The 12202-nt window shown below is 39.8% G+C and overlaps 1 protein-coding gene across 1 annotated transcript; it reads right to left on the reverse strand.

Moving 5' to 3' along the window:
- Nucleotides 1–3629: 3629 nt before the first annotated feature.
- LOC145898331 (collagen alpha-1(XXI) chain-like) lies at nucleotides 3630–9680 on the reverse strand. Its single transcript, XM_082986763.1, has 7 exons — nucleotides 9541–9680; nucleotides 9006–9177; nucleotides 7626–7779; nucleotides 7102–7193; nucleotides 6725–6894; nucleotides 5879–6031; nucleotides 3630–4048 (listed from the first exon to the last, which is right to left on the reverse strand). Exons 1-7 carry the CDS (start codon nucleotides 9593–9595, stop codon nucleotides 3921–3923), a joined length of 924 nt encoding a protein of 307 aa, XP_082842889.1. The 5' UTR covers nucleotides 9596–9680; the 3' UTR covers nucleotides 3630–3920.
- Nucleotides 9681–12202: the final 2522 nt, after the last annotated feature.

Here is a 12202-nt window from a genome sequence, read left to right on the forward strand (position 1 = left end):
GTTTCCCTATTACAACCACAAAAACTTATTCATCTACTTCCACCATTCCGAAGCCAAACAAAAGTTGGTTCGTATTCGCAATGGTTGGTTCATTGAACTTAAAAAGATCTCAATATTATTTTCACATTGCAATTGTGTGCATATAGTGTGTAACGACTTGTATGGGTTTCTGTGGAAGTTGGCTGCATAAATCATTCCTACTTGTTTAATTGTTTCCTTGTTTTTCTTTTCTATGTTACTATCACCTTAACTATCATTTGGGTGGATCCTGCTTATTTCCTGAATCCTGCGGTCAAAATTTAAGAACTGAGCTCGCCAAAGTGCCGGCTCAGTGGGGCGGTCATGCCTTGTCATGAGAATCAAATGCTGCGTAGTTTGCATTATCGTTATGATATGTATTTATTTTACGCCAATCTATGGTTTTCCAAATCGACAGTTTTAGCCAGGGGGGCCCAAACTTTTTTCAGTGAGGGTCAATTTTTTTCAGTAAAGTCGCCTACGGGCCAGTGGTTTTCTTAGTTTAAGGCAAAAAATTAATATGCAAATACACGACTACATAAAAAAACGTTTGTTTCCCAAACTGCTAAGGAGGACAGTGAACTTTCATTTCCGAAGAACTTTTATTTGTAGCAAAATGCCCAATCCGAACTCTGGCGGGACATGTGCAACACAACTTAAAGCCACAGTCGCGGGTCACTATTAATACCGCGGCGGGCCACTTTCGGCCCACGGGACACACTTTGGACTCCTTGGTATAAATGTTGTAGTTGCACATGTCCCGCCAGAGTTCGGATTGGGCATTTTGCTACAAATAAAAGTTCTTCGGAAATGAAAGTTCAAACGTAAAAGTTGCCGCTTTTACAAATTTTGTTGAACTCACTTTTGAAAGTCCTGATTTCCAAACTGAGCCATGGCTGCTTGTGTTAACCCAGATTCTAGTTGTAGAGACGGAGCCGCGTTGAAAAAAGCTTTCTTAAAAGTCGCGAATTCTGTGTCAGATATGGATGACATACTATCCACCAAGAACAAGACGTACTTGGTCGCTTCCTGGCCTGCAAAAAAAGCGAATGAAAACATAAGTTAGCGGGGTATTGTATAAAACTTCATAAACTGTGGACCCCTAAGTTTGTGGTTCTCCAAGATTTGTGGTAAGATTTATAAACAAAGGGGTGACATGGATTATTTTTCGTTTGAAATCGGTTCACAGAACAATAAAGTTTAAGAAGTCTTCGTATAAGGTATTTGGCTATAACAGAGGAATGACTGCTTATGTCAAAAACCTTTAAGTTATATATTTCCCTATGTCTTGTTCACGAATTTTCTTACAATTATCTACGTTATAAAGTGCACCGACCTGTAGATGGAGCTCCGACCAAGGGCTTAGCGGAGGATACACTTATTGCAATAAGTAAGTATGTCATAACAATTACGAGAATCAGCAAGATTGACCTCATCATCTCGGCGAGCACACAATACTGTCCCTATCCAGGAAAATATATGAATTAATTAGCTGCGGCACTTCAGAGGTCTTAGTTCTGAACAATCAACTTTTTAACTCAAAAATGTGTAGTTTTCATTGTTAAAAGATTTTTTGTGAACAGTTTTTACAATAGGCACGCCTTGTCGTTTTCTGCTAGTCAGGCGATGTTTAACACAAATAACGTTTACTGGTTTAAGCCCGCAAAACATTTGTTCCACGTAAAAAATTGGGCCAGCCGTAACGAGTACTACCGCATTAAAGCACAATCCCCACTGGGTATACGAAGCTATGAATCAGACAAGTGCAAACGGTAGCCCGCGGGTAAAATTCACGTTAGATGTTTCAAACTGGCCTGCCAGGAGTTGACATAAATTGGTTTTATTCAAGAAAACTATTCAAACTGCAGTTGTTGTCCACTCCAATTCCTGTTGTCCAAATTTTCACAATTTCTGACTCAACTTTTAGCTAAACGCTTTACAAAGTCACTTTATCACGCAAGCCCATATAAACTATGCTTCGTTGTAATACCACACTATGGGAAAAACATATTTACCAATGCAGTGTTGCCAAAAGTGAATGTGCAGCAAACAGACATTGACAAAACAATAACAAGAGCAAGGTGATTTGTTATGTTATATCATGAAAAACGGGAAAAAATCGAATGCGCTCTACACGCCAGTACAAACTACCTTACGTGCTAGACGAGCAAGTCCAACATTTTCCAATCAACATCGATCAGAACATGATGTAAATTTTTAAATACTTGCATTTCAACCGTTATTTAGTTGTCTTGCCTTCACCATTACCACAAGTAACAGAACACGGGCAATTCAGTGCAGACAAACGACCACAACAACTGGCAATGTGGACTATTAGGGGAAGGTTTCCATGCCTGGCAAGGATAGCGTCTATTGCTTTGGTATTGGATTACGTTTCTAAAAGTTCGTACAAAACATAGTGTGGCGTTCACCTTGGTAACTGCTGTGTTCGCTAAAAACTTGCTGGCTTTATTCCGCACTTAGTTCTACTGAAATGATACATTATGTGAAGATCGGCGCAACAAACAACGATAAAAATAATAACCGACATTTACAACAGTATATTGACTTAGTCCATGTTCACCAATGGTCTTTGGTATCTAATAGCAAACTATTTTCCTGGACGCAAGTGAAAGTTTGTATACGTTGAATCCGCTGGCCAACAAAGACTCAGTAACTCAGTAACAAGTCGTTTGTTTAACGTTGTTCATGATATATGTATATTTCGCCTGTGTTTACAGGCATCATCGGTATCGCTAAAAACGCAAACAACACATTTTTTGTGCGTGGAGTATAGTATTTTCATTCATTCATTCGTGCTCAACTGTGCGTCAACCGCAAAAATATGAGCCGTGATATGGTTTTGTGCACGGTCTAATATTTACACTGGCACTCCGCGTAGGCGCGGAGCTGGCGAAGTTGTGTCTAGACACGTTCCTAACCGCTGTTGTAACTGCAGATAAGGATTGGGTAGAGGGCATTGACAGGTTTGACCGCAACCACGTGGTAGTAAACCTCTATGTATGCGATTCCTGTTGTAAATGGTTTGCTGTGATGTTGTGGAACAATAGTAAACTATACTTCATTCGATCATGCGTGTCGTATTTTGTGCTATATCACGCTTGCCTGTAGCCGTGCTGGAAATTGTGCAGCAGTCCGTAACGAATATTGAACCATCCAAAATTCAAGCGAAAATAAGACCGGTGTCTGTTTTAGGTAATGATTTTGTTTATATTGATAAGTTTTGTGCAATGAATAATTGAATATACAGGTGGAAAAATAACAATCGTCGCCTTCGCAAATTAATGTCAACAAGGAATACTACTCACGGATTTGCTCATAATTCTGAGAAAAAAAAGACTGGCCCACACTGTTGTTAACATTGTCATGTTTGAAAAAAACATTTTATTTAAGAAAACTTTAAACTGCAGTTGTTGTCCACTCCAATTCCCGTTGTCCAAATTTTTACAATTTCTGACTAAACTCTGAGCTAAACGCTTTACAAAGTTACTTTAATACACGAGCCCATATAACTATGCTTCGTTGTAATACCGCACAGTGGAAAAAACACATCTACCAATGTGTTTTCAATCATGACAATGTTAACAACATTATGGGCCCGTCTTTTTATTTTCAGAATATTAACAAGTTACGGAAAAAAACTAAAAATGTTATATGTCCTCGACACAGCAAAATTTACTACACCATCGACTATTGCGGTTACAAAGCTTGAATATATTATCAACGGTACACAGAAACGACCTAAAACCAATTGAAGCTATTCCGCATTTAATTACACCGTACGAAACAATTTCTCCGTGACTTACATGAACATTATATGAAATAAAAACTAAAATTTTCACGATACAACTCTACGCAAAGCTCCCGGTGAAGTTGGTCTGCTAATTAATGTCTTTAATGTCGTTGTTGCAACTATTTCTTTTCTTCCAGCATTCGAATTCCACTTTCCATTCGTCGAAGTACTTGTTCCAGTCTTCTAACACCTTCGCATATGCACGAGAACAGGACTCTATTTGAACAAAACAAATTATTTAAACTTATTAGAACAGCAACAAAAAAGATTAAGGGTCACAGCTAGGGGTGCTGGATGACCTTAAATAGCAGAAGGTCTTAACCAAAATTTATATCTTACAGTTTCGCACTCGCTTCAGGTTCGTGGTTGTAGTAAACTACATATCCGACCATAATGATTCAGTATCTACGCACCCTAGGAGCAAAAGTTTTAGGGTTTGTTAAGTTGCAAAATTTAGATAACGCAATTTACTTTTTCAGTTGTTAAATAACTCAAGTGAGCTGTGTACAGTGTACACTGGTTAGCTAGGAAGACCCTCATGTTTTAGTCACTAGATGCGCGGAAAAGGCGCAACGTTTCAGTGTTATTGGAGCGCCGCAAGCTCACTTTAGTATTTCATTACATTTAATTCAATGTTAAACTGCGTGACCTTGCAATAGAGAATTATCGTCATAGGTCACCACAATACTCTGTCACAGGTGTAAGTGCGTTATCAGCTCGTGAAATTTAGGAACCACACAAGGTTATAATCTGTAAGACCAATGAAAACAACCTACAACTAAATCCAGCCCAACAACACGTTGAAATATTCTTAGATTTCAAAAATACCACCAGGCAGGGCCTTTCATATCATTGCTCTCAAACGAACTGACCCAAGGTATTTCAGTCAACACCAGCAATGACAAAAGCCTGGCCCATCCCTATTGGTCATAATGTTCAAAGGGGTTATTGACATGATATCCTATGCCTTTGATGGGAATTTTGTCATAAAGACACTGAGCTGCAGACAGGGCACTGTTTCGACCTAATGGTTTTAATCAGCTTTTGGTGTGATTTACTACGATCTTGTCAGCAAACTAGCTAAGCAAGACTTCCACTTTGTGGTGGTCACATAATTGGCTTGTTTCCGGCAGGTTGCACCTAGTTAAGATACTCAATGGTTGACGGCGACTGAATAGTATTTACGGTCGGTGGACCTGTCGGCAGCTCACTACAAAACCATTATTGGCTATGACACAATATTGACAGAATTTCGCAAGGCCAGCATAAAAAGTTTTACTTTAAAATGTCGCCCCACTTTAACAGAAATATATTTTTTTAAATATAGCTGCCTATTTTTCGATAAACACAAACCTACACTATTTATCTTATAGGAGGGGCCAGTGCGTTGTTATTTCCCCATCCTTTGTACGCCAATAATTCTGACAACTTCATTTAACTTTAGCGAACTAAACCAAAGCAACACAAATAGAAATCCTACCGCTGACGAGCAACCTGAAAACACTTTTTATATTTCAGGTGACTTTTATATTTCTGATTAAAATAAATAAATGGGTGGATGTCAGACACAAATACGTTTACCCATGCAAAAAAAGTAATAATTCTGTAACCAAGGAGGATAATAGGATGAGCACTCACGAATGAAACGTATTCTGACTAATATTTGTGCGAAATGAATAAAAGGTAGCACTTCCTGAAGCTCCATTGCCTTAATGTGCTTTTGGCTTTGAGTAAAGGCGTAGCAATTATGCGCTTTTCACTGCTTAATTTTACAGCTTTGTGAACAAAATTACCATTTATCTTGCATGGGACTTGTGTTATATCGCGATATTAAAAACAAACACGTTTCCCCAATTTTTTTATGCATCTTGAAGTAGCCTAGTCGAAAAGGCTGGGAGTTCGACTGTACGAAATAACTACAAGATGCGCTAACATGGCGCAAATCTGAAACGTAAATGCGACGTGTTGTGTGTAAAGGAGTTAATAATGACGAAATTGTGAACAGGCTTGTTGCTATCCTAACAGACTATGGCTTGTAACACGAACCAAAGTGTTGCACTGGAGGTTGCTCGCTTGTTGTTGCGGTGGATCTAGAGGATGTCGTTGGTGGAGAGGTTGTCGTTGGTGAAGGGGTTGTCGTTGGTGAAGGGGTTGTGGTTGGTGAAGGGGTTGTCGTTGGTGAAGGGGTTGTGGTTGGTTCTGTAATATTACGATTCGCAAACTGAAAATGCCATCAATTAAAAACTATAAACTTCATTTAGAAAACTTCCATGTTTTCATTATTTCAGAAAACTCAAACAGGGCAAAAAAAAATCAACGCCGGTGATTTATTAGTTTGTAGATTCGGTTATGTAACATTACGAAAGATCATTATGCTGGCATTGATTATCTGTTACTCGTTTTTTAGTTCCCAAAGTATATACTGATACGAAAAAGTCTACTGCAATCTTTTATCACCTTTTCTGCTGTGTTTGCGAAAACTTCGTACACGATTTTCACACGTATAGATTAGATTCATATTTAGAGGCAAAAGCTACATCATTGAGCGGCAGAGAGTAGTTTGGGTGGCACCCGAGCCTTAAGAACCGTTGGATACCGAGCAGTTTTTTGTCCATAGTGCGCTTAAAAAAGGCTCGCCTCGGTTTTTTGGTACTTAGTTGGGGGCCCAACTAAAATTGACGTTGAGTGAAGTATCACAGAGTGAAAAAGTATGCGCTTGCTAGTTTTACCTGCTAGTTTTTATCAGTGCTATACAGTTACCAGGCGCACTGGTGAGACTTTATAGGTCGAAACAGTGTGCACTGCTGTCTGCAGCTCATATGTTCATATAAATGGCAAAATATTACTTAAAAATGCATGTTTTTCATAGCGACAATCTTCAAGCTGGCTTACCCGGAATAATCTCCATTACAACTGATTGCAAAACGCCTTCAAATGCTGCAAAGGTGGTTGTATTAACTCTCGAATTGGAATGCGCGATCGCCTGTAGTTGAGCCAAGTCCACATTTGGTCCAATTCCAATCGCGTACACCGTAATGTTGTTTTCTAGGGTCAGCGCGTTGCTGAAAAAGTAAATTTGGATGTCAGGAACAAGACTTGTGATGTCCCTGATGACGTAAACGTTCCCAACTATGTCGTCACATAGTTATTTTGTTGTTAAATAAATTAACATTCGAGTTAGCTTGGAGTTATCCAATTCTGCTTAAAGTCTCCAATTAATTTTTCCAGCATTTCATACCTCGTCCATAAGTCGTTGTGAAAATACTCACCTAGCAGCCAGGTTTCCAGAGTCGATCGCCGGATCATCTGTGACCAAAACTAGAAACTTCTCAACAGAATTTGGAACCGACGAAAAGTAAACCTGTAAACACAAAACAAGCCACGCTTTGCCGACATTACATGATAGTGGGTGCTTAATGACAGAGGGTAACAGGATGTCCTGCATTAGGCGACTAATGCTGTTTGATGCGGCCACAAAACGAAACAGATAAATCATTAAATTCCGCAAAAACATATGTATGATATGAGTTCATGACAACTTGAATGTAAATAAAAATCTGGTACAAAATTAGTAACTGCAAGCGAGTAACCAATGCTGGATTAAGGGCCTGCTGAACCTAAGGCAAATGGTGCCATGTGGCCTTAATATACACGTATTGCGCTCACCTAGAATAAGGGTGAAACACGGTAACAAATTCGTGTATTTGTGAATGGCGCTATGTGCGGCACCATATAAGTACTGATAAAATACCTCTATCGTAGTCTTTCACCTAGTTACAACTAGCACACTCACGTTCACAACTCGGTTGATTGCAGTGGCAGTAAAGGTACTCGCAGCCAACAGATGCGGCATGTTCGTGTTCACGGCATTGCGAACGCATGCAGTCGTATTGCAATCTCCGAACAGAAACGGTTCTTGGTAGAAAGCGTCGTTCAGTGGGTTGATGCTGCAATAAAACAAACTTATTTAAGGTGGTGCATCGCTTTCCTTAACTCTAAACGACGTACCGCGAAAAGTCATACATAAGAAAAAAACATCATTTTTCACAGGCGATGTTTAATTATAGGCGAAATATCAGAAAAAAAAACACGGCAATGAAGACGAATGACTTAGGGTTTTTTCTTATACGACTTGTCGACAAAATCAGATACCCAGTCTTTGTTGCCCATAAGACTGTTTGTTGATTCAGATACTTCATGAATGAATGCTATCCCATTTACCACGAGCCATGCTTCTCAAAATGTTCGCACCCAATGCGACCAGGTGACAAGGTGTCAATATAAAATGTGCCATTCAATGTAATGACTTCAGTCATGTAAAAGGACCTGACCGGATGTTATTCGTCGTACTTGAGGGGCTGCACCATGTGTGAGAATCCTTTTATGCTTTCTATGTCGCCGATATTTTTGTTGCTGTGACGCATGGACGCCAACAACCCTTTTTGAAAAACTGATATAACTTAACTGACCATAGTAAACGCTCTTGCCCAAGCGATCGTTTCGATGTTAAGTGAAGGCGACGACCGATTTCAAAGTAGTTTTTCAAAGGTCTCCAAACATCAATTTAACGATCCTCGGCAATTTACTGGCGCAGTGAATTCCTCAACCACATTTCAGACAAATTAAATACTCGACAATAAACTTTTCCTATTCATAGTAAAGTTTACTCAGATTTCATGGGTGCGCGCGCTTGGGCTTTCAGCCCACAGGAATTGCGCAAACACAGAAATATTTTATAGATCACTGCAACTTTGTTTTTCCTGTGGTTATGTCGTCACAAAGGCCAAGTGGGGTGGGGGTGGGCTTCCACTGTAAACACATTGAAATCCGCGGCATCGGTTAACGGTCCGTCGTCGCGTCTCCAGCACGCGATGTAATACGGGTAATAAACGATGCGTTGATTCGGGATTTTCTGACTATTGAATAAGTTAAACCGCATGAAATTGAAAATCTTTTTGTAATACCCAACCGTCAGTGCCCACACAACTACATGCACCAAAGATTGCAATCCACAGTTGTTGCAAGTTCTTCTACGTAACCATTCCTTTACATCGCAGCCGACTTATGTAAAACGCCCTTGATCAAATTCAACTAGTTAACACTAATGGGGTTTAATTGATTGCGATATCGGTGAACCTCATAGTTAACGATGCATCTCTACATGTTGACTTACTTTCGGACGTCCTGATTTCCAAACTGAACCATGGCTGCTTGTGTTGACCCAGATTCAAGTTGTAGAGACGGAGCCGCGTTGATAAAAGCGTTCTTGTATGTCACGAAATCTGCGTTGGATATGGATGACGTACTATCCACCAAGAACAACACGTATCTGGTCGCTTCCTGGCCTGACGATAAAGCGAATGATAAAAGATACGATGGAATGGTTTTGTGTTGGACAAGGGTGTTAAACTTCAGGTGCTGTTGGCTTTATTTACCTGCCAAATTATTGCGCCGTTTGGATACCTTTTTATTTTATGATATAACGGTCATTTTTAGCTATATTTATTTGTAGCACTGTAGCATTAGTCATAATATTACGTTACGACGTCTTCGTAAACCTTTAAGTTAGTCACAATCAAATTTATTATTTCTTTGTCCCAACAAGCGCAACACCAACGAAACGCGGGTTTTGTTGTGCTTCGTATTGGCATCACAGCATAGCAACATCGGTATGGACGAGGAATTTTGATAGAAGGGTAAAAAAGTACCATTTGATCTCGTTAGTACAGCCAGGCCCATGAAGAGAATCAAGGCCAACTTCATTTTCACGGTAACAAAATATGCACAGCGTCCAGGTGAATCACAAAAATTACAATGGAATCCTGCAAAACCTTACAAATCTGTGCTGGGTTCTAGAGAAATGAAGTGGGCAAATGTTAAACCATCTAAGATATCTTTTCATACAACACCATGTACAAATCACACAGAACTTTTGTGTTAACAACAAACTTTAAACAATCCAGGCAACAGAAAATCTTAAATGCATTCTTGCGGACAACGCGCGTTTTCTTTTAAAATCAAAATTGTTGGAACTTTATCTTCGGCTGATTCTAACTCGACCTGCGCAGCTGTGACACAACAATATGCTGAATACGAACGCCGAGGTCCCATATTATCCAAAGCGTTGTGCTGCATTCATGTTCGTAAACGTGACCGCAAATTAAGGTGTAGTTTTTTTGAAAGGTTTTTCGTGTGAAGAAGGCTTTTCTCCTTTTCTGTCCGGTTAACATCATCTTATTCTGTGCACACAATGTTCCTTGTAGCGTTTTCTTGCTGTGTATTTACCCGATAGATCTTGTGGACTATACCAGGGCTAGCCAAACGAGAATTTTATGGTTACGATTACATTAATGTCACATAAACATAGCATTTGACTGCAAATGTCACAAGCCCCGCATCTGTACAGGCATACTGGGTGACTATATAAGTTCGTGAATTTTCTTAGTCGGTGCATTAAAATTGCTTTACAAGGAATGTCGAGAACCATATGACTGTCAAACATAATGGGTGCCGACATTTCATTCAACTGCAAGGGGTCTCGAGCGAATTAATGTTCTTCAATACACCGATCACAATTCGTTTTCTTAGAAGTTAGTCCCAACTCATACGAAGCTAAACTAAACCAGGTTTTACGCTTTCCGGAGATATAAGGCGCATCTCGTCGAAATGAAACCGCACCGTGTTTACCGCGTAATTCATTCACCCTGCCCCCAGGTCACACACCTGGCTGATAGCGGTTGTAACACCCTGCTCTCAACGCCGAAAAACGTCATTTATTCGCTCTAAACATCATTTTCAGTTGCAACATCCGGTTGGAAGGCAAAATATTATCATCGCTCAGACGCTGTAATGCTCTTAGCCTTCGCAGATTTTCGTCTGTGTTTATTTAACAAAAGCGAACGACACTTTGCGAGGTCGAGAACAATGAGCTCTCCAAAGTTCAAAATCGAGTTCAAAGGAAAGTTACGATAACAATTGTCCACAATTGACGTCACAATGTATTTTTCCTTACTTCTATGATGGTGTGAATTTTGCGATGTCAAATCTAATGTCAATCTGAATTCATGGCCCTCGCAATGCGGCCGTAATTTATGTTAACTTAAAAATGTTAAAGGCTGCTTCCCCCCACGCGAAACAAGCTGATTAAAGTCTAGAATTTAGCAAAAAATCACGTCACTGTCATCTTGTATCCTTTAGTATTAATATCCTGCAACATTGAACCCTCAGGGCCATACGTTTTGTACAGCCGACACGGTCCTCGAGCAAGGGTCATGGTATTATAATCCCTGGCAAGCGCCTTGACAAAAACTGAGTTGTGCAACGCCTTAACACCGAAACCTCCCGTTGGGTCGCAGTTATAAGATGGTGCAGGTTGTAGCGTTTTGTGACAAAAGTATCCAAAAACTGCACAAATGTCAGTGGAAAACACTAAAGAAGAAAGCGACTAATCCATGTATTTGTAAGGGAATTAACGTTTAATTGTTGATCGTTTAACTTCTTAATCCTGAACTTTTATCATAAAGTTATTTATATCGTGTTTCCAAAACCTTTTGTCTGGGGAACCTTGCAAAGTCATTTCACGTGACTAAAGACTTGACGAACAAACAAGATAATGGAACACTTTATATATATATTATTTTGATAATCCTGTCAGTCCTCTGGTGATCTGGGAAATACACAATACACCGGCTATACGCCCTCACGTGAAATGTCGTTTTGCAAACACGTATCTTCCCCTGTTTGCAATTGCGGTTAAAACCAAGGGACACAATCACTAGAGCATGTCATAGCACTGAAGAACACGATGTAACGACAGACGAAAACGGCTGTCTTCAAGTGGATTGGTGCGTGGCCGATTCCCCGTCTAGCGTCCAATTCAATGCGCCATTATAAGTTTTGAATCGCAACCGCCACCAAAGTTTATGGATCCGCCTTTGGATGAAACTGCATTGTTAATCGGATTTAATCAAAAGCATATTCCTACTCTGCCACCCCGTTCACCAAGTGTATTGCTGCACGCCAATTGCTATTCTTGCATTTTACTCAAAACCGAGACATATTTAAAACATAAACGTTGCCTTGAAATGTCGGTAAGCTGATTTACAAACATGAAGTGACATTATCGCAATACTGCAATACAACATTCTGTCGAACAACCACGCAGAAGTTTCATTGCTATCTAGTCTACAGTCTACACATGATATGCACTAAACGCTATTTAACTTCATACTAAACCCCACTCCATGGTCACGCCATGTTTTGATGTACTGTACTAGGCGATAAACGAACGATTAACAATGCAGTGTTCCAATACACGCCGCGTAACAAACAGGCATTGATAAAAACAATAGCAAAACCCGGAGATTTGCC

Source organism: Ascidia mentula, chromosome 1, assembly GCF_947561715.1.
Source record: "Ascidia mentula chromosome 1, kaAscMent1.1, whole genome shotgun sequence".
NCBI lineage: Eukaryota > Metazoa > Chordata > Ascidiacea > Phlebobranchia > Ascidiidae > Ascidia > Ascidia mentula.